General features: G+C 43.3%; 1 protein-coding gene across 2 annotated transcripts; it reads left to right on the forward strand.

Moving 5' to 3' along the window:
- Positions 1-48: 48 nt before the first annotated feature.
- ssh2b (slingshot protein phosphatase 2b) lies at positions 49-27,981 on the forward strand. 2 transcript variants are annotated; one of them, XM_061739758.1, is made up of 15 exons: positions 49-276; positions 6,934-6,977; positions 16,920-17,032; positions 17,148-17,212; positions 17,311-17,432; positions 17,520-17,585; positions 17,673-17,738; positions 18,199-18,393; positions 18,571-18,664; positions 19,202-19,330; positions 19,591-19,637; positions 19,841-19,987; positions 20,483-20,683; positions 21,588-22,632; positions 25,225-27,981. In XM_061739758.1, the coding sequence occupies exons 1-15, from the start codon at positions 214-216 to the stop codon at positions 26,512-26,514; spliced, it is 3,687 nt and encodes a 1,228-aa protein (XP_061595742.1). In that variant the 5' UTR covers positions 49-213; the 3' UTR covers positions 26,515-27,981. The 2 variants fall into 2 exon arrangements, with proteins under 2 accessions (XP_061595742.1, XP_061595741.1); XM_061739757.1 differs by lacking the exons at positions 49-276; positions 6,934-6,977 and adding an exon at positions 14,512-14,803.
- The last annotated feature ends 3 nt before the right edge of the window (positions 27,982-27,984 follow it).

Consider the following 27,984-nt stretch of genomic DNA (forward strand, 5'->3'; position numbering starts at 1 on the left):
TTAATCGAGATTGACAAGCGCTGGGCAGTTGCGCATGCGCACGCGAGGCTGACAGAGGAAACAGCCGGGGAGTAGTCAGAGAATCCGAGAGAAAGGAGGGAAAACACGAGAAGACACACAGCTCAGGTCCAGCTGAAGTCCTGCAGTCTCAAGACAACTATGCTCGTTTGGCCGCCGTCGCTTCCTCTCGGGTGTCCGCTTCCCGGTCGCTGAATGGCGCTGGTTACCGTGCAGCGATCCCCGACCCCCAGCACCAGCTCCAGCCCCTGCGTCTCGGTAAGAGCTCATTCCCCCAGCCCTCCCATGCCTACACTTCGCCCGGCACCAAACCCCCAATCTCCTGGCTGTATAACACGGCTCAAAGCCTCATTTCCGCTGTCTTTTTTATCGGCTGCTGACTGTCACCAACTGCCTTGCCTTTGTACTCGTGCGCATGCGCGACTTCTAGCCGCTCATCATTTTCACTGACAATGTTTGTGTGTTTGTGTCATCTTCTTCTCATAACAAGTTAATCTGCTGGGAGACGAGCTGTTGCTGCTGCACCGTTACATTTCACGCTAGTTGGGCTTTCACCTTCTTTTACGGCGTTTTTTGCGTTGTGTTTCTGCACACAACGTCCCCAGTGAAGTGTTTCAGCTGTAAAGTCACTACTGTACAGCGTCCCGCTGTTATTTAACTGAATCAGACAGACCTGTGGTCGTGTCTGCGATCACCTTGGACACGTCCGGGTCCTAAAGCCTCACATTTCAGCATGGTGTGCGGTAGTTGCAGGTAGTTGCACTACTTCCGCCTGTATAAGCCTGGGACGGGTTTGACTGACTTCTGCAGGGACGTGGACGTGTTTGTGGACGTGTGTCTCTGTCTGCCACTTCCCCTGGGGGTTAACCCTGGACATGTCCTGTCCCCGGGTCTGTGCGGGCTGGAGGCAGGAGTGAGTCTAAAGCAGGACAGGTGTCTGTCCTGTTCAGAGGTGTCTTCAGTATTCACATTCATTACTCATGTAGAAGTATAGATACTAGAGTTTAAAAATACTCATGTAGAAGTTGAAGTATCAACTCAAGTTGTTTTACTCAAGTAAAAGTATAAAAGTACTGGTTTCACAAACTACTTAAAGTATAAAAGTAAAAGTAATGTAAGGGGGAAAAAAGACATTAAGGACAAAAGCCATTGAAAATGAATGCATCTTAGTATAATGCAAATATATTAAAGAACCATATATGTGTACTATTGAGCATTAACATGTTTCAGAGAGCAGAAGATATAATGACTAGTTGCCTATAAGTATTGTAATGGTGCAGAAAGTCAAACTTCAGAGGCATGTTGTCATTTATCCTAACCTTTATTGGAATGTACATCCAAGTTTAGTTACAGGAATCTGAGGGAACGGATGTAAGAACAAAACTGGACAAGAACATCTGAAACAACCACAACCAAATTCACTAAATCCGGATGGAGCAATTTAACTGGATAGTTATTTTTTAAAGGCCGAAATGAAATAGAGTAACGAGGCTGTTTTTAAAATTTAAGGAGTAAAAAGTACAGATAATTGCGTGAAAATGTAAGGAGTAAAATTAAAAAGTTGTCTGAAAAATAATTACTCCAGTGAAGTATAGATAACCAAAATTTCTACTTAAGTAAGGTAACAAAGTATTTGTACTTTGTTACTTGACACCTCTGGTCCTGTTGTCCTGGGGCCAATTTCTGCTGCTTTGCCAAAAAATGCTCCCTAATGATTTTCTACCTTTGTAGAGCTACAATTTTACTGTGTTTTACTCCCTAAACCACTTCCTTTTTCCCCCAAGTGCTCCTTGTCTCTTGCCAGGCCGTCATTGTAAATAAGAATGTGTTCTTAATGACCTGCCTGGTTAAATAAAGGCGAATGACAGAATGAATATCAACTAAAACGATAGAATTGTTGTTTTTTTCTCTTTATTGTATAATGTTAACAAAGTGTAATGCAATTCATGTCATGGGTCGTGTATTTTGAAGGATCAAATACTCAACATCCCATATTATCGATTTAGCGTGGCAATCAAACTTTGAAAATCAACTGTGCGCCAGTGGCGGAGCCAGAATGTAGCTAATGGGTGGGCCTGCAAAAATTTGGATGGGCCTGATTTTTTTTTAAAGTTGAGATGTGCGTACAAATTATATTGTGTAAAAAAATCTGTAAATTATAGTACACCTCGTACTTAAGTCAGATTTCTGTCAGATACATATCTACAGGTAAGAAAGGATATACAGCATTCCTACTGTAGACTCCACAATTAGACCTCTGTTCTGTTAAAATTCACTGTTAAAACGTGATAAGGAAAAAAGAGGGAGAGAACGAAAGAGATCGAGTTTATGTCTTTGCTGAAGCTTTATTGTTTTGCTGATATTAAACAATGAGAGACATGTTTTTCTCTGTTCACTTAATAGCATAAATAAATCTTCACACCTCGCTCCGGACACAAATTCAGCACATTAGCCAGCGCAGCTCACCTGACTGTCGCAACCATTACTCGCTTATGAGGTTCGTTCATAAAGTTGGTGATTTGCAAGTGGGGTTGGGTAGTATAGAACAGATATTGAAATGTCAGACAAATTGAACATGTTAAAGTTTTGTGCTTCCCCACATGTAAACGCAATCATAACATGCCACAGCGGGCCAGAAATATAAAAAATAAACAACACTGTTTTACCTGCAGTTGCCAAACAAGACGGAGTCTTCTGGCTTGGAGTTAAAAGTGTTGATCCTGTCATCATAATCCGAACTGTCAATCATTTCTCTTTCAAATGAAATAAGTATCCGGTTATTGAGGCGACCAGTCAGCAAGGATGATCTCAGGCCGGGATCCTGTTTGTAGCGGAGAAAAGTGTCTCAACGCTGGGTCAAAGGGAGCATTATGATGGCTCTTAACGGACTGTTCATATTAGGAAAAATGTCTGAAGGGCAGCTGTCCAGCTGTTGAAAAAGTGGCTCAAAGACAGCTGTTTAGCCATTGTTCAACGATTTAAGCTACCTGTACCAGTAGTCTACCTAAATGACCCGCCTTCTGACCCGCTCGTGAACTGAAACGTGAGGCGTAATCGTACAATGTTCACAAAGTGTAATGCAATTCATGTCATGGGTAGTGTATTTTGAAGGATCAAATACTGCAGAACCACAAAGTAGCATTTCTCGGCAGTTAGCAGAAATGGGCAGAACACTGGCCCTGGTGTCTGTTCCGGTGTCTGTCCTGGTACCTGTCCCTTGTCCTGTCCTGTCTCCTGTCCCGGCACTCGTGTTTACACAGAAGCAGGAACCACATCAGACACCAGAATCAGCGAGGAAGTAATGTACAAGAAAACAGCTGTACACCAGTACGCACACTTCCTGTGCGTTGGTGCAGTGTGTGCACGGCCTTGTTAGGAAGTCAACTTCACAGATCTGCAGCTTTGCTCACATGCCCTGAACTATCATGTTATGAGGAGATATAAAGACAACATCTTCAGTGTTTTACACATTTGTGTCCCTGCAACAGTATTCATTGCACTTTGCTACGTTCTAAACGTGACCAATGGAAGCGTGTGGTAGAGTGTGGGGGGACCGCCTCAACAGTCTACTTCCTAGTTTGGCACACATCTATAGATCATCTTAACTGTGTACAAACAGGTTTTTTCTACCTCTAGCTGTTATGGCGAATCACAAACTACAGGCGGGTTATTGTTTATCCTGAAAGGCAATCACGGCGTCGGACTATTGTGGCCTTTAGAGCGACCCTCGTGTCTTTTGTGTTCTGGGAGTAAAACAGGTTCTGTGAGTAGACCTAGTGTCTTTTATGTACATGCACCTTTTAGGTGATTTGTTACATCACACAGAACAACTCAGAACTTGGAAAGATGCATGTGAAGCAATTTTGAAATGTGGACATTTTTATCAGCCAACAGAAAGTACCGGTATAAGTTTTGTGTTTTTTAAAAGAAAGATGTGACTGTGAGCTTGTTTTTTATTGAGCTGCCGAAATAAAAGAAGACATGAATGCGTGTGATTTAGCAAGGTGAGGCATGCAGGGGGAGTGGAGGATGTGAAGCACTTCTGCTGGAAATATGCTTTTTCAGACGTGGCCTGCACACGCCTGAACCGTCCTAACAGATGGAGCAGACACACCTCTGACTGCATGTGTCTCCTCTCATGTGATGTGGATAGATGTGGAGCCATACACTCAAATGTTGACACGTGAGCACCTCCTGGTTTCCAGTCTTCCAGATCCCCACATGGATCGACCGAATGCTCAGATTTCACATTTCCATACACCTTGGAATACAGATTTTCATATATGCAAAAACAGTTTTCCTATCTAAGCAAAGCCTGGGTGATCCCGGCATGTGACAAAATTGCATGGGACACCTAAACCGTACAGGTCCAGATTTGACCTGAACAGTAAAAACAAAACCCTTCCATGCATACTGCTTTGTTTACAGTAAAAGTAATTTAAATATTATTTGAAAGATGTCCCTAAAATCATTAATTCATTTGTTCATTCATAGTGCTGACTCGGGCTTACAAATATTATTGGGATGTGCAGTGAAATCACTAAAAAGGTCAGTCATAAGACGATGGAAAATAATATGGAAAGATTATATTTTTGTCTGTTTCAGCAATCTTTTTTGAAAGAATGTAATACAAACAGTTATGCAAGCATGATCCCATTTGACTAATATAATTGTAATTACATACTTATTGCTTCACTGTGTCCAGTGAATAAAAATAACAAATAGAGCAGACATGTTAATGGCCACAGTGGCACCAGCATCTCATACTTAACACACAGCCATCAGTGCTCCCATATCTGTCTGAAACATCTCATAGACTCTTCTGACTGACAGCCCAAAATGGAAACCTGCTCTGGGTGACACGGCTGAGAGAAGTTGAGCAACGCCCCCCGCAGTTATTACATTTAACCGAATCCACAACGCTGTCACAAGACCTGGCAGTAAACTTCAATATCCAGATTCTTTTCTTCTTTTCTGCCGCGATAACGCAGCTCTTTACCAGATCTTTACTTCCTCACGTGTTAAATATAAACACAGATATTGTGTACAATGTGCCGTATTACTTATTTTTTGTTCTGTAACAAAAAAGAGAACGAGGCTGTGATGTTACAATTGTCTCCACGTCACTCGGCTTCATCAGTTTGTGTCTGCTCAGTGTTGCCTGTCGTCATCGTGTTATCTTGCTCCTGTGTTTTGTGAACCTGTTAATGTTTCAGTAATGTTGTTAAGACAAGTTAAGCCCACATTTAGAGTAAATGAGATAAGTAGCAGACATTACACGATAAGTGGCAGAACTTTATCTGCCACTAAGCCATGGCTTCCTCATTTAGCAAAGCTTCATATTAGATTTTTCTGTGTGTGTGTGTGTGTGTGTGTGTGTGTGTGTGTGTGTGTGTGTGTGTGTGTGTGTGTGTGTGTGTGTGTGTGTGTGTGTGTGTGTGTGTGTGTGTGTGTGTGTGTGTGTGTGTGTGTGTGTGTGTGTGTGTGTGTGTGTGTGTGTGTGTGTGTGTGTGTGTGTGTTGTATCTAGCCACACCTTAAAAGCAGACAGATCATTTTCCTGGAGAGTGTAAAATGAGTTGAAGCTGAACTCTGCTCCCTCTCCAGTCTCTCTGCACCACTGCTCTGCTCCGGTGGCATCTAGTACTAAACTGGATGTGCAATTATTAGTAGTTTATGTGTCATTAAGCTTCACTTGTGTCTGTGCACAAGTATAGAAATACACCAGGAAGTAGGAGACTCCTTTATAATTCTGACACGTTGGTTTGAAAAATACATTATTTGCTCTTGATTAGGTCGTCTTTAATTTCCATCCATCCATCCATCCATCCATCCATCCATCCATCCATCCATCCATCCATCCATCCATCCATCCATCCATCCATCCATCCATCCATCCATCCATCCATCCATCCATCCATCCATCCACTCACTTTATTTCTACACTTTGTGGCTTTTAACCTATAAATAAACTTTACCTACTTATTTACTTGTGTTTTTCTTCTTTAAACATAAGTTTGCAATAAAAAATTATTGATATACAAATAATCAAAAACCAGGAGCCAGTCACCGCACTCACGACCAAAATATGCCAAGGTGCCAGAAAACCATGTGTAGAATATGTATCAGCCCTTCATCAGGGTAATACCCTGATTAAGTTGCAGTACTTGATTCTTGATTTTAAGCCTACTTCATGTTTCTAATTATCGGATTTGTTCTGCTCGTTACGGTAAACTACAAGCGCAGAAACAGATCCTCCTCGCTTTCTATATTAGTGTATTACCCTGATGAAGGTCTTCTGACCGAAAGCTTGGTTTATTAAAGATACTTGCATTGATCCAAGTGTGCAGATCCTCTTTTTTACATGATATACAAATAATAAAAGCACAAAAATAAAAGGGTCACAGTTAAGTGTTGTACTTTGAATCACATGTTATTTATAAACATACATTTTGTTAGGATAATCAATATAATCTTCTCAATGTGTTACTGTTTCCACCCTTAATTTCTGACTTTTAGATGTGGTGTAATATATGTAGCACAAGTTCTTTAAGTAAGATCTGGATTCCCCAATTCTTGAGGGCTGCCGTCCTGCATGTTTTAGATGTTTTCCTGCTTCAAGTCAAATAAATGGATCATCGTCAGGGTCTGCACAAGTCTGTTGATGACACTTTCATCTGAGTCAGGAAACATCTAAGACGTGCAGGCCAGCGGCCCTCGAGGACCCGGGCCGAGCTGCCCTGTATTAAATCCTTGATGAAAATGTGTCCAATAATGTTGGAGTGAAGCAGACTTTATTTGCTGGAACTTACTGCACACGTCTTTGATTTGCTGAAACATTGACGCCGACATTGAATCCTAATGAATGAACTAGAAGTCTGTTAGTAATTGTAGTTCTCTTATTCTTTGTTCCCAGGAGTCCGGTAGCGGGGAGGATGACCGCCGCTCTCAGCCAAGGAGGTAACATATTTACAGATCCTCGGCCTTGTTGTCACAGATAAAGCTTCTTCATCTCTTTTCGTTCTGATTTTTGGAATCATAAACCAGGAGTTTGTAAAATGATACGAGAGTAAGTAGTTGAGGAGTAACCACGGCTGTGTTCACACTTGACAAGTTTAGTTCAGCTAAAACAAACTGGTGCAACTGATCCGTCGGTGTGGAGGATTTGAAGATGTGTGAAGCTCTCATCCGATTGATCCAGGCTTTCAACTCCACACTGCTGCAGTTCATCAGAAATCTAAACAGCGTGGAACAAAAACCCGGCTGCAGTACTTGATTCTTGATTTTAAGCCTACTTCATGTTTCTAATTATCGGATTTGTTCTGCTCGTTACGGTAAACTACAAGAACAGAAACAGATCCTCCTCGCTTTCTATATTAGTGTATGTGTCCAGCACAGGAACTCCTGGTGCTATTTTAACTCTTTCATGCATTACACAACCTTTGCATGTAGCTACACAAACCCAGTGAGCACATTTATCCTGACATACAGATCGGTTTGGAAGAGCTGTAACACCACAGCGTGATATACGTTTTATCAGGCATTTGTTGGTTTCGTATATACAGTACAACATAAATTCCAGTGGCAACAGCAAAGTGGCTCCAAAATACTTCATTTCTGTAGATCAAAAAAACTAATTTCAAGAGTGAGCACACCCAAAGTCAACAACATGCCGAAGCCGAATCAGAGCACAGGGCCTGCTGTGTTCCTGCCCTCACACCTGATTAGATCTAGATGAACGGGGAAGAAAATAAGCGTCACATGTGATTGACCCTCTTCCTGTATTGCTGTGACGTGGCCGAGTGCTGATGTGCGCTAGTCACGTCTTAATCCGGAGCTGGCTTTTGTTGCTCTGCAGTTGGGGATCTGGTTTATCCTGTTTTGCTCAGCTGCACTCGGAACTGTTTCTAGTCAAGCAGTGATCAGCAGTTTCCTCTCAACTGCCTACTGTGTTTATTTGTTCTACATGATTACGATGAGCACTCTTACTTCTCCTTTGTTACAGTCGACACTTTAATCACACATGGAAGCCTGAAATCCTCTCATGTGAGATAATGATGTGTGACTCTCCATTAGAGGGCAGCAGTGTCTGTGCAAGTGCATGCTGGGTATGTGTGCCGGGGAGCTGCGCTGCTGATCCAGGGACAGACGGGTGACCACTCCCAAAGTCGGAGTGTCTGTGTGGTCATTGGATCTCTGTGTCTTCCATCTGGAAAAACTGAACGTATTTGTGCAGCTGGGAATGAAATCTCTATCCCCGTACTGGGGCCGTGCACGTCTGTGTACACAGAGATAGGTGCCTGATCGGATGTGATATTGACTTTGACCTGTTTATGAATGGATTTCAACTAGTCCTCGTGTGATTGGATTATTTACATTTATGCTCAGTTTACGACGCCCATCAGAGGTTTGAGGTATCTGGTGAAGCTCTGGTGGCTAATTTCTGTTTTAAAACTCTCAGTTGTCCTTCCAACTGTGGAATATTATTACAGTAAAGCCACAATTTATTGTAGTTGAAGTTTCAGGTCCAGGTCATTGGTTCACTAGTTTTTGTTTATTTGCAGGTAGGTGGCTAAGTGCACATGCAATATATTCTATGTATTTTAATCTTTTTAAACATTTTTGTAATGTAATCCATCTTATGGAATCAGGCTATCAGCGTTTATTTTATTTCTTTCTTTAAAAATATATATATATATCAGATTCCCCTGAAGCGCCCGGGTCCCTCCCCCCTATGGCCCGGCCTGTCTTTCTCCCAGGCTGCCCTCGTTGCTGCTGCGGCGCTGGTCCTCTATGAACTCCTGCTACCTCTGTTGTAGTTCGGATCTTGTCCCACAGACAGGGTGTTTCCGTGGTCTTGGACTGCTGCCAGCGGCGGAGAGCTTTGTCCTGCTCTCCGGGAGGAGATCAGCTGCGGGGCGGAGGGCCTCTCCTATCAGATCTTGCAGCAGGTGGAGAACTAGCTCATAATCCACGACCTAAGCTCAGCAAGGCTGAACAAAACCACTACAAAGTTCATAGCAAATTGTGGAAATTGAGTCTGTTTACTGTACAAGAGAATAGGTGGAAGAACAGCCTCCGTTTATGTTTCTTTAAGAAAAGAAAAGAATACAGTAATTTAAATATTTGTATTAGAAGACAACATAATTATTTAAGTGACGCAAAATAACTCCACAATTCCAAAAGATACAATGCAAAGTCACCTATTTTAACCGTCTTTACAGCTTTATGGCACCCAGCTTTATGGGCAGTCAGCCACTCAAACTTTTACCACAAGACATGCCTTATTTGTCGCAGCTTTATGCTATCTACTTCTGTGGTACAACAGATGCAGCAATGTACGACGTTGTGTGGCGATAAAAGATGGGGAAGCAGAAGGATTCTGCCGTGTTTTGAGTCTGCGATTTCACAGTAACTTGCAAGTCTGGCTGGTTCACCGAATGAGACATTTTCAGTTATGCATTCCCAAACAAAATGCCAGGGTTGTGTTATGTCAGACTTCCCGAGTCGCTCGTCACTTCACCCAACCAGTTGTTTACTCTTAAGCACGAAAAAAAAAATCATAACATGTGTCTTTTAACCATTTATTCAGAAAAATCTCCTAATCTGCAAAGTACAGTATAATTACATGGGACACATTGTTTTATAAAGTGGAAATAGTTGATAATACAAAAGCTCACAAATGTCACTTGGATTATATCCCACAGCAACACACTGCAGTATTTCAGCTGTGTTTCCATTTATTTTATTAGTTTGTCCAATTTTCAGTCACTCTGTCATATATGCATTTCTTGAAAATGCAAAAGTGTGAGACCCGTATTTACCATCCCACAAACCCTCCTCTCCTCCCATACTGTGCCAGACTGGATAATAAAAGGTTACTTTCTAAATTGGACCATTCAATTTTCAAATAAAAACATATGTAATGGTTCTACTTCTGCTTGATGCCTACTAACTAAAGTTCAAGTGTGAATTTGTGTGACGGATCCTTAGTCCCCCCTGAATTACACTGGATTGGTTTGGATCGGCACTGGAACTGTCCACTGAGTGCACTCAGATTGATTGAGAAACTGAAAATTTGGTGAAATATACACTAATTTAAAGTTTTATAAGCAAACCGTGGTTATTTTTTATTTTATTGTGTTTAGAAGTCCAAGCAGCACCTTTTTGTACATTCAAATCCCAGTGATCTGAGATTTGTTCTCGAAGAGACGAGGAGGACTCCAGCAAAGTGCACTCTTATCTTAATCAATGTTCCCAAAATCTATACAAGCAAGTGGGTGGGTTTCGCCGCACACTGCTGACGTTATTGAGCATTGTGCTGTTGGAGCCAGCTGCTGCAGCAGACCTCATCTCCAACACAGATAGACTTCATTCATGCCAGGATAAGAGTTTAGTGCTGAAATGTGTCTGCCTGCGTAAGTGGGCCCTCTGCAGTGCTGCTGATTAAGCTCAGTGACGCCAGCAGGATCATGACATCAGCTAAAGGAGTAACATCACAGGCTGATGTACAGAAGGACAATTACAAAGGCACAGGGGGATTTGAAGTGTTGTTGCATTAGCAGAGTATATCTGATTTCTTTAAGTCTTCATAATGCTTCAATCACATGAAAGAAGAAGAATTGTAAGTCAGTGGAAATTTGCATCACTTTTGTGCCTCTAAGACTCACCATTTTAATTCACGCTTGTAATTCAGCATACAGCTGCATTTCGACCAACACCACACAGAGCATAAATACACCAAACGAGTTCTGTGATCCTTCCAGCCCTGTAGGTTTTGCATATTCACTTAGGTCGAGGGTGTATGGAGGTTCAGTTAAAGTGTATTGGTGCTTTTCATCTGTGCTCACTGGAGTGTTGGCGCAGCGCTGCTTACACAGCTGAAGCAGGAAGTGTGCTCCAACTCCAAATCTGTTCCAGTAAACACACTTCTACCGGGTTTTGAATGTTTCTGTCTGCCTTTTGAAAGCAACCACTGTGAAACATGAGGGAATGGTGTTATATTGCTCAGATGAAACTATTAACTCTCAGAATGTCTTTAATGCTCTCTGTGTGCGCTTCATCTTCTCTGCTCAGTAAACCCGCATGATTCTTGGAGTTTAACACAACTGCTGTGTCGCAGCTTGGCGTTAGTAGATTTTACAAGCAACTCTGGATGTTAAACATGAAATGACTGAGACAGACACGCAGAAGTAAAATGCCAGGAGAACTCAACCCATCAAATACGTTCATCTCTGAAGGCCCCACCCAGAATGGTTTCTAATAATCTCAACAATTCACACATGTATTGCACATGTAAAAATGTGTGTCAGTCAGTGCGGTTACGTGCACATCTAAATCAATCTATTGGCAACAATCTAGGATTAAACTGGAGTTTCCCAGAAATCCAAGTTTACATGGGCAAGAAGACCATTGATTATTGAAGGAGGTGCGTTCGACTCCGCGATGCTAGGTGGCGCCACACACGTCGGCGTTCCTCCTGTTAGTTCTTTGTCTTTTGTCTTCTTCTTCTCCTACTGTGTTGATATTCTGGCTTTCGCTGGGTCGTCAGTTCTGGAAGGAGGAGTCCCGGGGCCGTCGCTAGCTCGGCTAAGCGTGGGTTGGTATACAAGCCGGAATAACTTGGATTAGGACCTGTTATCTGGCACCGATAGCTCGATCTCAACAGCTTTAGTTTGGTTCGACTACAACCCGGCTAAGGTGTAAATATGGCTGTGAAAATTTCGGTATCGGTTGGATTAAGACAACAATTTGTCTTTCTGTTAGTGCATGTAAACGTAGTGAGTGACTGTAACGGTTCTGTGGCCTATTACCATACTACTTAGACCTGGTGCATCTTTACATGAGGTATTAAAAGTACTTCCTTAAAGCAGTTGAATACAGAAAAGGTTTTGAAGGGGTCCGTGAAAGTGGATGAGAGATTACAAAGTTGTGTTGAGAGAGCAAACATCAGTAAAGCTGATATCACCCCGTAAAAACTTCCTTACAACTTTTTTAGAGTAGCTCTTATCTTCTTGTCCGTTTCATTTGGTGTTCAACTTAATATTTGACATTTTTAACACATTTCTATTTGCTTTTAGCTGCGTTTCCACGGGTCACAAACACGCCTAACTGGAAAACACCACACAGTTGTTGTTATTTATCCTGAGATATTTTTTTTACCAACTAGTAGCCAAACAGTTACCCTCAGTATGTAATCTACCCCCAAAACTGAAGCCACTAGGGATCAACAAGCAGCGTAATGGAGACTCAGGTCAGGTGTCTCCTCTCTACATGACATGAGTGATGTCTGCTCATTGATTTCTCAATCTTCGTTCTGTTAGACTTGTTGTTGTCGTCTTTCCCTCGAAGCACACCGGGTGTCGGGTGTTGCTGACATTGAGGAGAATTTCCCCTGAAGGCCAGTGGGTTATGCAAGTCTGTCCTCCTCATCCAGCAGCAGGGGACAGGGCAACAAATGTGACCAGCAGGTGACCCCGACTGTCCAGAGGATGCCCCAATTCACATGATCGGATTTTGTTGCCCCCATGAAAGAAAAAAAATAGCCCTTAACGTAGCACCCGTTTAACAAGCTGGAGAGCTATCAGCAGTTTGTTCAATACAAGCAATTAAAAAAAGCAGTTAATTAATGCACAACTATGTTGACCGTATGGTAAAATACACAAAGAAAAAAAAAACAGAATCAGAATAGAATGAATGGAATGCATCCAATTTGGAGGAGTTGCAAAAAAGCAGGTAAGGAAGGACAAAAGATAATTTACTTAGAAAAAAATTCTATGTTTTGTGTTAGTTAATTATTGCCCAACTAGGTTGATTGTATGGTAAAATACACAAAGAAAAAAAACATGTCAGAATAGAGCAGTGCCAGAAAGAGTTGATTTACAGTTGTCTTTCCGATTTCCTTAAACCCTTTTAAACATCTCTGGCGACCTCTTTATACCACTTTACAATCAGGTCCAAATGTAAACCTTGAAGCAAATGTGGTAACATCAATGATTAGCTCTTTAAAATAATAAATGCCTCTTGATAAAGATCATCATCACTGAGTTATGTTGTGCTGGTTCATTGCAGTTTACATATGCTGTGCTGGATGATGGATAATTACATGTGGTTCTCTGGCCTTTAGAGACGGAAAGTAACATGCAAGGTGGTTCGCACTGTTGCGTCACAGCATGAAGGTTTCTGGTTGGACTCCCAGCAGGAGTCTCTGGGTGGAGTTTGCGTGTCCTCCTCATGCTTGCGTGGGTTTTCTGCGGGTACTCTAGTTTCCTCCTACAGTCGAAAAGCGGTCTAACTTGTCCGTAGGTGAGCGTGTGTGGAGGTGGCCCTGCCATGCGCACAGTCGATTTTCAAAGTTTGATTGCCACGCTAAATCGATAATATGGGATGTTGAGTATTTGATCCTACACTACCCATGACATGAATCGCATTACACTTTGTGAACATTGTACGGTAAAGAGGAAAAAAAAACAATTCTATCGCTTTATTTGATATTCATTCAGTCATTCACCTTTATTTAGCCAGGCAGGTCATTAAGATCACATTCTTATTTACAATGACGGCCTGGCAAGAGACAAGGACCACTTGGGGGAAAAGATGTGGGCTAGGGAGTAAAACACAGTAAAATTGTAGCTCTACAAAGGTAGAAAACCATTAGGGAGTATTTTTTGGCAAAGCAGTAAAAAATGGCAGAACACCAGCCACCCGTCCTGGGTGTAGCCCTGCCTTTCACCTGTAATCTGCTGGGCTGATCTCCAGCAGACCCAGAACTGTAGTTCATGGTGTGTACAATCAGGGGCACAATAGTATGGATTGATGGAGGGCAACCAAACTTAATTCTTGATATCAAGGAGGAAACGAATAAGGATGCCTGGCCATGTGAATATGTTCCTGCCCCTTCAAATCATCTAATCTTTGGCACACAAAAAACATTGTATAATAATAGTATAATAATGAAGTAAATGTAGTATGTAGAATTAAAAATGGTAAAAAATGTAAACATTTAAATCTAAATGTATAATTAAGACATGAATGTCCAATGAAATTAATAAATATTGCAGCTGAAAAACAAATTCCTTGTATATCAATGTAATGTCATAAATAGTATAATAATAGTATAATAATGAAGTAAATGTAGTATGTAGAATTAAAAATGGTAAAAAATGTAAAAGTTTAAATCTAAATGTAGAATTAAGACATGAATATCCAATGAAATTAATAAATATTGCAGCTGAAAAAGAAATTCCTTGTATATCAATGTAATGTCATAAACATAAACAGAAATAAGATTGTTTTTTTAGGAAACCTTTGTCAATCTTAACTAGCTCAGACCTCAGGCTCATTAATTGCGTGACATATTTCTTTAAGCAGCTGTTTATCCCCGTGTTACCCCCTCCTCCCTCGGTGAAACCGCAGCTGCCGCAGACCGAGCAGCCCCGGCGCAGGGACGCACCTGCTCCGCAGCACCGTCTCTAGCACCGCGCTCTCTCAGCCGTATACCAAGCCTTATCTCGTTACACCGCGGCCACGGCCACCTGTCTCTTATGCGGCAAGGCTTTCCACCGCTCGTCTGGAATTTGAGCAGTTTCCGGCTCCCACAGCGACCCCCGTGTGAGTCGAGCCCGCCGCGGGACGCGCCTTCCCCGGCTCCCCGCCGCGATGCCCCCCGGTGTGGTGACCGCCCCTCGCAGCTCGTCCTGCGGCTGCTTCTGCGCCCGCTGCGGCGGCAAAGGCACGCCGTATTTCACCGAGAACTCCGTCCTCTCTCAAGGAAAAATTTATCAGCTGTAAGTTTTCCCGAATGCATTGTGCTTACAGTCAAATATTGTTTCAATAACTGCAGGAAAAACGTGTTGTCGACGTGGTATCGTGCTTATTGCTGCCTGGTTTCATCCAAGTAAACCTCAAACTGTTTTTATTTTATTATTATTTTTTTTTCACAATCTCTGCGTTGACAGTGGATATTTTAATTGCCACCAGTAGCCTGTGGTCCCAGTGCTGCCAGACAGGGCTCTGGCTGTTCCCAGTGGGGAGGATGTGACAGGCAGCAGCAGAACAATATGTGACTGCAGGAAGAGTTTTCCTTCCCATGGAAGATGTTTCTGCCAGAAGCCTCATCTGGTCACATGCGCTCTCTTGCATCCTCACTTTTTTTGTCATTGTTATTTTTTTCTGCTGTGGTGAAATGTGTCTTGGAGGGGGAACAGGCAAGCAAAGCACACAGTGTACCCTAAATGACTTCACAGGATGTCAGTCATTTGTAAACCTGTTTTCCCTCAGAGTGCAACCGCAGGGGAGGATGCTGGGGTTTTATTGGCAATTTTTGTCAACCAATCTGACCTATAGGTTACCTCTGCTCGTTTACATTATTAGCATTTGTATAAATTAGGCTTTTGTACAAGTATGTATTTGAAAACTCAATTTCCTTTATCATGGAATACTGACATAAAGATCCTCATCTTTTACTAAGCAAAGTGGCAGATTCTCTGTATATATTGTTTATTTTGATAAATGGTTTGTGGGTAGTTCCTGATTGTTCTCAACTCTCCTCCAGCGTTGTCCCTTGTCAATGTTGTTATTTTTAGTGCCTCTAATCCCAGCTGATCGCTCGGTTGACCTGAGGATGGCCTGTCAGTGATCAGTGGTGTCGCTAGTGAATCTGCTCTTCTTCATCACCATGAACGTATTAAAACTTCCAGTTTGACGCCAGGTTCATCCCAAGGGTCAGAAGCTCTTTGTTGAACACACAGCATAATCACAGTATTCCGGTTTTGGCCGAAATTCAAAAAAACATCACAGGAATTTCAAAAACAAAGGAATGCATGGGGCATCTTAAACCCATTACATAATTCCATTGTTCAGGGAGCAGTTGCGTGGAGTAGCGCTTAGCTGGAGCTGCCAAGTCCATGCAACGCAGTTCAGAGTACTGACGTCCAGCCTCGGCCAGCGGGGCTACAGCTGTATCCATGATGGAGATACAAAGTGCTGGTTACGCTACTTATTTTCATTGTAAGGTGGGGGAGCAAGTTTTGTTTTGTTTTGTTTTCAAGTCTAAAGAGTATATCTTTGTAATACAAGATTTTTATTTGTTGTGCCTCTTCTGAAAAGTTCCTGTTCAGTTAAGCCAAGTCAGACTATTTGAGGTGTTTTTTAGCTCATAAATCACCCCATTATTGAGGCGATTGTTCATGAGGTGCAATCATCAGTTTCAAAATGCATCTTAACTTTTAGACAATAGTATCACTCATAATGGGTGTAACAGATACTTTTTATGTTGAAAAACAGGAACTACTGCTTCATGCAGTTGGGCAATCAAAAGGTGCAATGATAACGTCCAGGACAACACATTTAAATATGAATTTCAGAAAACAATTCAAGCCTGGAGTGATGTTGATTTTCCAAATATTTGTCCAAAATGAAAAGGTACAGAGTTTATTATTATTATTATTATTATTATCATTATCATTATCATTATCATTATTATTATTATTATTATTATTATTATTATTATTATTATTATTATTATTATATATTATTATTATAGGCCAATCACAGCTGTCTTATATGACTGTACAATAGAGCACTGATTGGGCATGTTGTTTATTTCTGCATTACTCACATGATCGCAGTGATTGGTTGTAAAGCTGCCCAGTGTTGTTCAAGTGTATTTTGGTCAGTGGTCAGTGGTCTGCCCTTTTGGAAATTGGCAGATTCTGAGAGACTGACAGGATAACTAATATGTACAGTTGTCAGGCAGCCCATATTGCTAACCTTTGGGAGACCGTGCCAGGAGAACGTTTGGCGTTGCACAATAAAAACGACTGAATTCATGAATTGATTCACAGATTATCTTTATGTTGACATTTTTCTTTCTTGTTTTTTTTTCTCCTTCTGTCTGTGCAGCATCAGTGAAAGCTTCTTGACGGTTAAAGGAGCTGCTCTCTTCTTACCTCGAGGAAATGGCTCCTCCCCCTCCTCCGCCCCTCGCCTCCCCCAGCTGCGGAGTAAACATGCAGGTGAGCTGAGACGTCCTCCTCCACAGCTCCTGAATCTGTTGGATTTTGGATTAATACCTTGCTATTTAAGCATAGTTGCAGCTCTTGATTAAAGTTTTTACTCATATCTCATTAGGAGACATCCAGCAGCACCTGCAAACGATGTTCACCGTCCTCAGACCAGAGGACAACATTAAGCTGGTGGGTGCACATTAGCATTCAAAAACACAAGCAAAAATAACAACTGTCTGTTGGACGTGAGCTGTAAAGGATTACCTGTGTTTTTTCTTCTGCTAAAGGCGGTTCGTTTGGAGAGTTCCCATGCTCAGATGACCCGCTACATGGTGGTGGTCTCAACCAACGGTCGACAGGACACGGAGGAGAGTGTGGTTCTGGGGATGGACTTTAGTCCGGTGGACGGGTGAGACGGGGACTCGGGTCCAGGTATTCCTGCCAGGTTTGGTGCCTTTGCTGCAAGCTGTAACGTGGACATTTCTTCTGCTTGCAGCTCATGTTCTGTGGGGCTGGTTTTGCCTTTATGGAGCGACACCTTAATCCACCTGGATGGAGACGGGTAAGTGCAACACCCCGTGTCAGCAGAGCACAACACCTTAGGATGTTCCTCTCATTCCACCTCCATCTGCTGTCTTCCTTCTTTCAGGGGATTCAGTGTATCTACTGATAGCAGAGTTCTTGTATTCAAGCCTGTTTCTGTGCAAGCCATGTGGTGAGTTACACTGAATCAATCACATAAATACACATTTTCTTACATTCTGTATTGTAGCTAATCTTTTTTACCATTCGTTGATGAATCTTGTCTTCTATGGAAGAGTATTAGGGCCAGGCAGGAGAAAAATAAAAATATTTTAGAGGAGGAAGATTTTTTTTTTCATTATGCACTTGGGGAAAAAGTCGAAATGTCGAGATTAGTACAATTTCGAAAAAAAAGTCGAAATGTTGAGAAAAAAGTCGAAATGTCGACTTTATTCACAAAATTTCGACTTTATTCTTGAAATTGTATTACAACATTAATCTCGACATTTCGACTTTTTTCTTGAAGTGCACAATAAAAAGAAATCTTCCCCTCTCAAATATTTTTTCTCCTGCATGGCCCTAATACTCTTCCGTATGTCTTCTTCCCTTCATTTCCTTCACTTTAATCTTCTATTTGTGCGTCTGATTCGCAGGTCAGCCCTGCAGTCGCTCCACAAAGCTTGTGAAGTCGCTCGGTGCCACAACTACTTCCCGGGCAGCTTGTTCCTCACCTGGGTCAGCTACTACCAGAGCCGCGTGTGCTCCGACCAGACCCGCATCAATGAGTGGAACACCATGCAGGATGTGCAGTCCCATCGCGCCGACTCTCCCGTGCTCTTCTCTGATGCGTAAGCGTCCACGTTGCCCCCCATGGTTTCCTGTGAATGGGATTTTCTTTCTATTTTTTCTTCTCCACATCCTAAAGTCAATAATTAAGAGGTTTTGTTCACATATGTCCTCTAAATGATAGGAGATTTTTTACACGTAATTGAACACTGTGTTTAAATGTCACCATGTTTGTTCAGACCCACAGAAAGAGAGCTGACGGAGCGACAGATCAAAACCAGGCTGAGGGAAATCATGATGCAGAAAGATCTGGAGAATGTCACCTGCAAAGAAGTGAGTTGGAGCTCCGGTTCCTGCTTTTGAAGATGCTTTCAGCAGATACAATCATCTCTTATTTGCACCAAATTTGGTCCTTCTCAAAAAGTCTGACCAACGACAAACCGGACTGTTCAATAACCAGGAGTGGACAGTGCAATAACTTAGTGCAATATTACACAACACAACACTTTTTCTATCCTTATTATTCTTTTTATGGCAACGCATTTCTATTTTATTTTTATTTTTATTTTTCTATTTTTAATTTTTGTTTTTACCTTTTACTTTTATTTTTATCTTTATTTTTAATTTTCCTATTTTTTTATCTTTATATGGGTGTTTGGCTTTTGGGGTGTTTGATTTGTGTGAGATGGAGATGTCAATTTCCCCGAGGGAACCCCCCAAAGGGATTAATAAAGTCATCTGAATCTGAATCTGAAAAGGACATATTTGAAAAAAAAGAAGATATTTTTCATTCAGGCATCAGCATTACATTTAAAAGAAAACGTCATGTCTGCATGTGAGCTGTAATTGTTGCCCGTGTGTGTGTTGTAGATCCGAACAGAGCTGGAAATGCACATGACATGCAACCTGCGAGAGTTCAAGGAGTTCATTGACAATGAGATGATTGTTATTCTGGGCCAGATGGACAGCCCGACGGAGATTTTCGATCACGTCTTCTTGGTAGGTTGAAAGTGGACAAAGTGAGCACAGCGGTCGCATTTGACACCAAAAAGTATAAATAATCAGCTTTTACTCTGTGCTGCACAGTTTTATTCAGTATTGAGTTATTCTAAGGCCTGGCGAATTTGAAGGTACTTTGTAGCGTGTTTGGTCTGGACTGCGTCCTGGATGTCAAGCACATTTGGCCGTAGCATTTCAGCAGTGGAAAGCTCAGTGAAAGGCTTTGAACAAGTCTGAGGATTGCTTTTGTTTTCCTACAGGGATCTGAATGGAATGCATCCAATTTGGAGGAGTTGCAAAAGAGCGGGTAAGGAAGGACAAAAGCCCCCAAAACCACTGTACAATCTGTTCTGAAGACAGCAAGAATACACAATAAACAGTGAAGATGAGGAGATCATTTACTTAGAACAAGATTCAATGTTTTGTGTTAGAAAACATTTTATAAACGGCACATTGTAACAGCTGGATATAGGTTGACTGTCTCTTCCCTCTGAACTGTTTACCACTCAGAGTTCAGTACATCCTGAATGTAACAAGAGAAATCGATAACTTCTTTCCCGGTGTGTTTGAGTACCACAACATCCGTGTTTACGACGAGGAGGCCACCGACCTGCTTGCCTATTGGAACGACACCTATAAGTTCATATCAAGAGCAAAGTGAGTTTCTGGGGACGGCACTTCTCCATTTCCTCTGATCGCCTCACCCTGTTGAAGCAAACTCTTCTTTTTTCTTTTGCATTTTCATTATGCTCACAAAAGTTGTCCTGTCTGATTGTAGTCTTTGAATTGGCTGTTTTTTTTAAATAACTGCTGACATAGATCCCATTCACTTACATAGAGCTGAGTGAAAAAGAGATGCAATACTTACAGCAGAAGCTGCAGTTCTAAATGAACTGCAGTTTTGATGAACAGAGTTTAAAACACAAACATGGATTTTCCCAAACAGCTGACAGAGTTCTTGTGTTGGTTTACTGAATTGTTTTTGTATGCATTGGATTTATATGACGGTACCGGTAATCATCAACCATTCCTGCTCATGTCAGGCTGTTCTTTCTTGGGAATAAGGATCTTTGAAAAACAGTCAGATCTGCTGTACACTGACATTTTCCCTAAGATGTCGATGAATAACACAACTCTTCATATCTACTCCAGGAAATCTGGGTCCAAGTGCCTGGTGCATTGTAAAATGGGGATAAGTCGCTCTGCAGCCACAGTAATCGCGTACGCCATGAAGGAGTACGGCTGGGATCTGAAAAAAGCCCTTGATTACGTCAAGCAGCGCCGGACTGTGGCCAAACCCAACCCTTCTTTCATGAGGCAGCTGGAGGAATATCAGGGCATACTGAATGCCAGGTAGCCTCTAAATATTAAAGGGGGGGAGGGTAGAAATCAAGCACACAGCTAAAGACCTGCATTCCATGTCCTTTTTACACTTTGTGTATACAGTAATCCCTCGCTATAACGCGGTTCACCTTTCACCGTCTCGCTGCTTCATGGATTTGCATTGTGCAATTGTGTTCTGCATTCTGATTGGCTGAACAGTCTCCCCGCTTCTTCACTTCCTGTGTTAATAACGTTGGTTGCTTAGCAACAAGCTGAGAACGGCCAATGAGCTTCAGCAGCAGCTCAAGAACGGGACCCTTTGATGAATCGTTCATTACAGTTCTCAGATATAATCCATGTCGGTTTATAAGAATTTTTTTGCCCAGAAGAAAAAAAAAGCAACAAACTACCTCTTCTCTTGAAATAACTCACCTGCACCACGGGCTTTAGAAGAAAAAGACATTTCAGAGCGAGTCAGGATGCAGCGACAGTCACAATTTGTCCTACTGTACTTATTGTATTTTTTTTCATAATAATTTTTCATTTTCTCCCGTTCAAATCCAATTAATCGGGTCACGGTGGGGCTGATCTCCACAATTTGAAACCTTGTATAATACTGTAATTGTAAAAAAAAAACAAAAAAAAGGTTACTACTTCGCAGATTTCACTTATCACTGGTTCTTTTTGGAACGTACTGTAACCCCCGCGGAAAACGAGGGATTACTGTATATATGTGATTAAAATCATTTTTCCCTGCACATATCCATAGATAATGAAAACCACTTAATTGAAGTAAAACATTATTTTAGGTTTCCTGTAAAACAACACACATAAACCTACAAACACATTTCCCGGGACATATTTTGCATCAATATATGATTGACGTAACAAATCCCTCTTCTCTAATATACCTCTCTGTTGCTTTCTTCTGCAGCAAGCAGAGGCACAACAAACTGTGGCGTTCTCACTCTGACAGCGACCTGTCCGACCATCACGAGCCCCTGTCCAAGTCCTACGCCCAGCCCCACAGCCTGGGTCGCTCGGACCCCCACAACCAGCCCAGCGGGCCCGGCCCGTCTGTGACGGAGCTGCTGAGCTCGCTGGGTTCTCTGTCCGGCCCCGGCACCGGCACCTCCGTGGGCCAGCGGGACGCCGGCGCCCGCTCCGCTCAGCGGGGCTCGTCCTCCTCTGAAGACGGGGCCGCGTCGTCCAGTGATGCCCGAGCCCGAAGCCTCGACGGTCCCTGTCATTCTGCCGTGGCCCCGAGCAGCCAGCTGGACCCCCCCTGCCCCGACTCCAAAGCCGGCTCCACGCCCTCACCCCCCTCGCTCTCCAACGGCCTGTGTGACTCTGAGGAGCCGCCCTCGTCCCCCCGCCTCTCCCAGCCCGGCGCCGACACCGCCTCCATGCCCGAGCCCGAGAAGACGGATGCGGCGACTGTAGCACAAAATGTCTCGAACCCCCCCGACCCGCCACCGGCCGTTTCCAGCCTCCCCCTCTCTCTTCCGCCCTCCACCGCTCCGGAAAGCGAAGCAATCAAACCACCGGTGTCGTCCTGCTCTTTGCCTGCGCTCAAACCGGTGTTGGTGTCGGTGCCTGCGCCCACGACGACGCAGACGACGAGCACACAAGAAGCTGGACCCCCCAGTCTGTCGGCCCCCCCGTTGATCCGGAAAACTGACAGTGACCAGCAGATAAGCAGCTCGTCTGCGGATGGCTTGGGCGTCCATCCCCCCACTCAAGAGTTCATCAGCAGTTCCAGTGCCATTCCTCAAGACAACGTGCTGTTATTCGGTCACAGTGCAGATCACATCAACTTTTTCAGCGCGAGAGAAAAATTCAAGGGAATGAGTAAAGATTGTAAAGCTCAAGGCGCTGCAGTGCAGCCGCCGGCCCCGCTGAAGAGTTGTGGCAAAGAACATCAGCGCCTGTCCCAGGAGGTCTCTGTTTGTGAGGGGAAGGAGGAGGAGAAAGGAAAGGTAATTACTTCTTGTAGCAATGGTTCAATATTTCTGAAAGGTTTTCTTTGAGAATGATATGATAAGCTATTGCTCCTTTTTTCAAGCTCCGTTTCAGATGCCATTATCTATTTTTCTGGGTTTTTGTGTGTGTAAGAGGACCAGAAGAAGCTGACCAAAATATTTTATTGATAAAACTTGATATCATATCCTTGCCATTTAGTTGACCATTTTCTTTCCTGTAGTTCAAATGCGCCACCTGGTGGCAAATAGAGGCAGTGCTAAATATACAGGACTGTCTCAGAAAATTAGAATATTGTGATAAAGTCCTTTATTTTCTGTAAAGCAAAAATGTCATACATTCTGGATTCATTACAAATCAACTGAAATATTGCAAGCCTTTTATTATTTTAATATTGCTGATCATGGCTTTCAGCTTAAGAAAACTCAAATATCCTATCTCAAAAAATTAGAATATTCTGGGAATCTTAATCTTAAACTGTAAGCCATAATCAGCAACACTAAAATAATAAAAGGCTTGCAATATTTCATTTGATTTGTAATGAATCCAGAATGTATGACATTTTTTTTTTTTTTTTTAATTGCATTACAGAAAATAAAGGACTTTATCACAATATTCTAATTTTCTGAGACAGTCCTGTATGTACGTGGACGGATTTCTTAATGTCCTTTGAGCAAAGGTCAATGAAACAACCTGGAGCTAGTAGTAATACATAATAATATACTAAAAATTGACTAAAGAAAATGAGACATTGCTTTTGAACTGTGGCTCAACAGAATTATTTAAAAAATAAACCGACACTGGCCTGGTACCCTCAACTGCAAGGAAGCGATTTCTGTAGCTCTAAGTTAGTCTCCTACACCTGTAGACGGGTGTCTTGGTCCTCTCATCGTGAGCAAACTACTCCAGCTGTGTCAGGTCTGAAGGGTTTCTCCTCCAGATGCTTCCACAGATAAGACTTATCTCAGGGCTCAAACAAGCCCACATCAGTATAGTCCAATGTTTTGTTCTTAGCCATTCGTGGGTGTTTTTGGGTTGTTATCCCCATGAAGGTCCCATGACCTGCGACTGAGACCAAGCTTCCTTACACTGGGCAGCACATTTCGTACCAGAATGCCTTGATAGTCTTGAGATTTCATTGTACCCTGCACAGATTCAAGACATCCTGTACCAGACGCAGGAAACCAGCCCCAGAACATAACTGAGCCTCCTCCATGTTTCACATTAGGTACAGTTTTCCTTTTTCTTTTCTTTCTTTTCTTTTTAAACTCTTCATTTTTTTTGTGTCTGAACACAGCTGATGTAACTTGCCAAAAAGTTTCAGTTTTATCTCATCCGTCCAAAGGACATTCTTTCAGAAGCTTTGTGGCAAATGTCCATGATTTGCTTTCAGTCGTCCACGTACATGTAGGCTCAGACGGTCTTGAATCTCTTTGGAGGTTGTTCTAGGGTTGTTGCTTACCATTCACATTATCCATCTCTTCAGTTTGTCATGAGTTTTCCTCCTGCAGCCACGTCCAAGGAGGCTGACTACGGTCTCACGGAGCAGGAACTTCTTTTTTTTTTAAATATTTTTCTTCCGATTTTTCTCCCATTTTATCCCCCATTGCTCCTACCTAAGTCAGTCCTGGGCGTTGCTCCCTCTACCAACCCCAGGAGTTCCTGCACTGAGCTCAGGTCTCCTTCTTAACCTGAGGAGTGAGAAGGCCGCTTCTTTTCACCAGACAGGGTGGGGTTTCTCTGGCCGGACGTAGCGCATGGAAGGATCACGTTATTCCAGATCCTCCCCACCCCATCTGCCCCCCGGCTGGCCAGAGGGGGCAGTACAGCCCAGGACTGCTGCATGTTTTTGTGGAGTTAGCTCACATTAGCTACCCAGGAACCCGGGGAGAACATGCAAACATGCAAACTCCACCCAGAAAGTCCCTTTCCAACCCCACCCAGGGTTTGGTGCTGATGGAGCATAAACCTCTGGATGAAATCTGCAGCTGTAGTCGCACAGACGTGGAGCTGATGGAGATGGTCTTCTAGCCTTTGCTTTTAACATGCTTGTCTAGAGTTTTCTTCCTGATCTCTCCTCTTCACCTTCTCTGGTCCCTGCTCAGTGTGGTGAACAGCATAACAGCAAATACTGTAGCAGAGTGACTTCTTTTCATACTGGAAATAGTCAGACTGAGGGACTGACAGATGGAAGTGATGTTGATTCCAGGACTCACTTTGTTCTGATGTGTCACTATGATCACATTATTCTTTTATGGGAGTACCAACTCATTTGTCCAGGCCATTTTTTTTAATTATTTTATTCTTCAATGATTCTGTTGAACCACATTCAAAAGCAAAGTCTGTTTTCATTAGTTTTTTTGGTAAATCATTTATTATTACTTTTGTCCATTTTGAGTTATTTCAGTGACATTTGTGGGTTTTTCTTTCTTTAAAGGAAGCGTCTCACCTAATTCGTCCATGTGTCTTTCATGTTTTGACCTTGAAATCCTGAGTTTTTCTTGTTATTAATGGACAAGAAAATAATAACACTAAAAGATATCTTGCATTTCAACTAAATAGTATTTTACTTATTGTTTCTGCTTTTTTAGGAAATGCATGTTCCTGTGCAGGTCACGGGAGGGAAGCCCGGAGAGACTCAAAGCCCATCTGAGCCTCAAGGCTCCCCAGATCAGGAAGTGACAAAGATGAGGGAGGAAGCGGAGGGGAGAGATGTTCTCTCACTCCAGGAAGCTGAGGATGGAAAAGAGGAAGTGAAAAATAAAGAGGACGAGGAAGCAGCCCCTGCTCGTCTCTACAGCGACTGGACGAGGGGGTCCGTGCGACGCGTCACTCAGCAGCTGGAGCAAAGGATGAAGAAGGAGCACGACGCTCCCTCTCCCTCATCTTCTCCGCCGTCCCTCTCCGGGGGCGCCGCCTACTCTCAGCGCCGTCCACACAGCATCCATTCTACAACGGCTTCTTCGCTCCAGGATGCAGCAGCGCTCCCCGCGGCGTCGGCCGTTAGCACTTCGCAGGGGAAGCAGGGCCCAGTTAAACGGGGGGACGATCCTGTAGTTGAAATGGAAGTCCAAGGAAATGACAAAAGCACAAAAGGACACAAAGTCCAGCTGTCTGACTGTAGATTACCGTCTACCTCTCCCTCTTTCTACTCCTCCGCCAAGTCCCCCTTTGCATCCGTGAGCTTCCTGTGTCTGGAAGGAGTGACGGAGTTGGAGTCGGTCACCGACTGGGGCTGTTTCACGGAGGGATTCCACCGCGACGTCATCATGAGGGAGACGTGGGAGACTCTGCGAGAGCTGGGCGCCTTCCTGCAGCAAGTGAGCATGAGTGGAACCGGCAAGACCAGGCGTGCGGGCCGGGCTTTGGGAACCGCTCCCAAACAAGGCAACGGCGTCCAAACGAGGGTCAGGGAGGTGGAAGCCAGGATCCGCCAGGCGGGCCTGACCCCTCCGTCTCTGATGAAGCGCTCGGCTTCGCTGGCCAAACTGGGCTGCCTGGAGTTGCTGGCCAACGATCTGGCCAACGAGTGGGAGCTGAGCCGCTGCGCCGTGGCTCCGCCCTCAGCACGAGCCCCGGTCCACGCCGTCAGCGACGACTCCAAGAAGCAGCGGGTGCACAACTCTCCCTGCACGGGGGACGAGGAGCCCGAAGCTAACGAGATGACGACAAAGAGGACGTCCGAAGCTGGAGAGACCTCACCCGAAGTTTCTCTATCCTCCAATCAGAATCCACAGAGCGGGGGGCTCTCAGACACGGGCCAAGACTCTTGGCATTCACCCGGGCCGACACTTCTGACCACGAGGCAGCAATACGGAAGGACTCACCCTCTGAGGCGGCTGAAAAAAAGAACCATTAGCACCCTTTACCACACCATGTAACCCTCAGTGTGTGTCTGTGTGTGTATATGTAAGAAAAGGAGGGGATCGTGTTAGAGATGTGCATATGAGTGCAGACTAGGATCTATTCAGCAGAACAAGCCAATGCCTCTTGCCTTAAAGGATGTGTTTAGTAGTTTCTGTATATTTTTCCCTACAGATCCTCCACAGCCTGTGTGAGATATATCAGCCTTAGAGTGAAACCAGTGGCGAGGCTATGAAGGTTCCAGAGGATTTAAAACGGAGTCAACTTTAGAGGAACTGAAGAAATCATTGAAATGCATCAAAAACAATCATCCGTGTGTAACGTGTTTTGAATGTGGACGTGACTGAGCCCACACATACATACTGTGTACATGATTGCTGGTTTCATCTTGAGCACTCTGAAACTTACTTGATCACAGTCGGTCGACTGAGCAGTCCATCCTGAAGCTGGGTAGAATGTAACCTTTGTTTTCATGAGTCTCCACTGAGAGTTGAGAGTTATACTTGAGAGGGGGGAAAGGTGCAGAAGATCCTGCGGTGCAGTCTGACTGCTGAACACGTTCACTCCCAATCGCGTCTCGACAGACTCGTATAAATTGTCAGATTTGGTTAAGATGACTTGAATTTGGAGACCTGCCTTATATCAGAAATGTTGTCAAAGCGGATTATCAGCACACACGAACTCAGGTTAACGTGCACGGACATCGCAGAGCTGGGTTTTCCTGCGGGGGAAGGTCGTGTCCAGAGCTGGGGATGTCAGCAGCGGCGGGTAACAGTTGTACACTGGTTTTGGAACAAGATTGGAAGAGTGGAGGTCATGTTTATCCTTTTATTTTGATGACTCAATACCTCAACCAGATCTGAGCTTCACAAACGTCAGGTGAGCATCGTCCTCAGCCCGAAGTCCTTTTGAACTTCACCACTTGATGAACTGGAATAAACTTGTTTCGTTCACGTCCTCGCAGTGCTGGTGTATGTAATGGTAAAGGGAGGAGACTCCTTTCAAAGTCAGAGTGTACATTTAGTCGGTTTTCTGCTGTGTCCTCATTGGGATGTAAAGGTCTATATAGTGAGTGTTGATATTTCCTGAACTAAATGTTTTTTTTTTGTTTGATCAGATCCCGTTTGTGTCGGTGAGTGTGACTGTAGCAGAACTTTACCATCTGGGCGTGAACATGTTTTTGTAATTGATTTCTTTTGTACAGATGTTAGGAGTGTGCTTGTGACTGGCAAGTGAAGCGTCTGCGATCAGAAACGTCTGTACAGGGACGTCTGTCATACACGCACTTTACTCCCTCTTTGATTTGAAACGTGGCTTTCGTTGAAATGTGTTTGCTACTTTTGGAGGAGCATGCTTAGGTCGTCGCAGGTGTTGGGTATGTCTGTGCTTTTTTTTTTAATTTCCTTTCATTTTAAACTATCAGTGTAAATATTTTTATATCATGTGGTTCAACTGTGACCATTAAATAACGGATATTATTAAGAGTC

Source organism: Cololabis saira, chromosome 14 (assembly GCF_033807715.1).
Source record: "Cololabis saira isolate AMF1-May2022 chromosome 14, fColSai1.1, whole genome shotgun sequence".
In the NCBI taxonomy this organism is placed as follows: domain Eukaryota; kingdom Metazoa; phylum Chordata; class Actinopteri; order Beloniformes; family Belonidae; genus Cololabis; species Cololabis saira.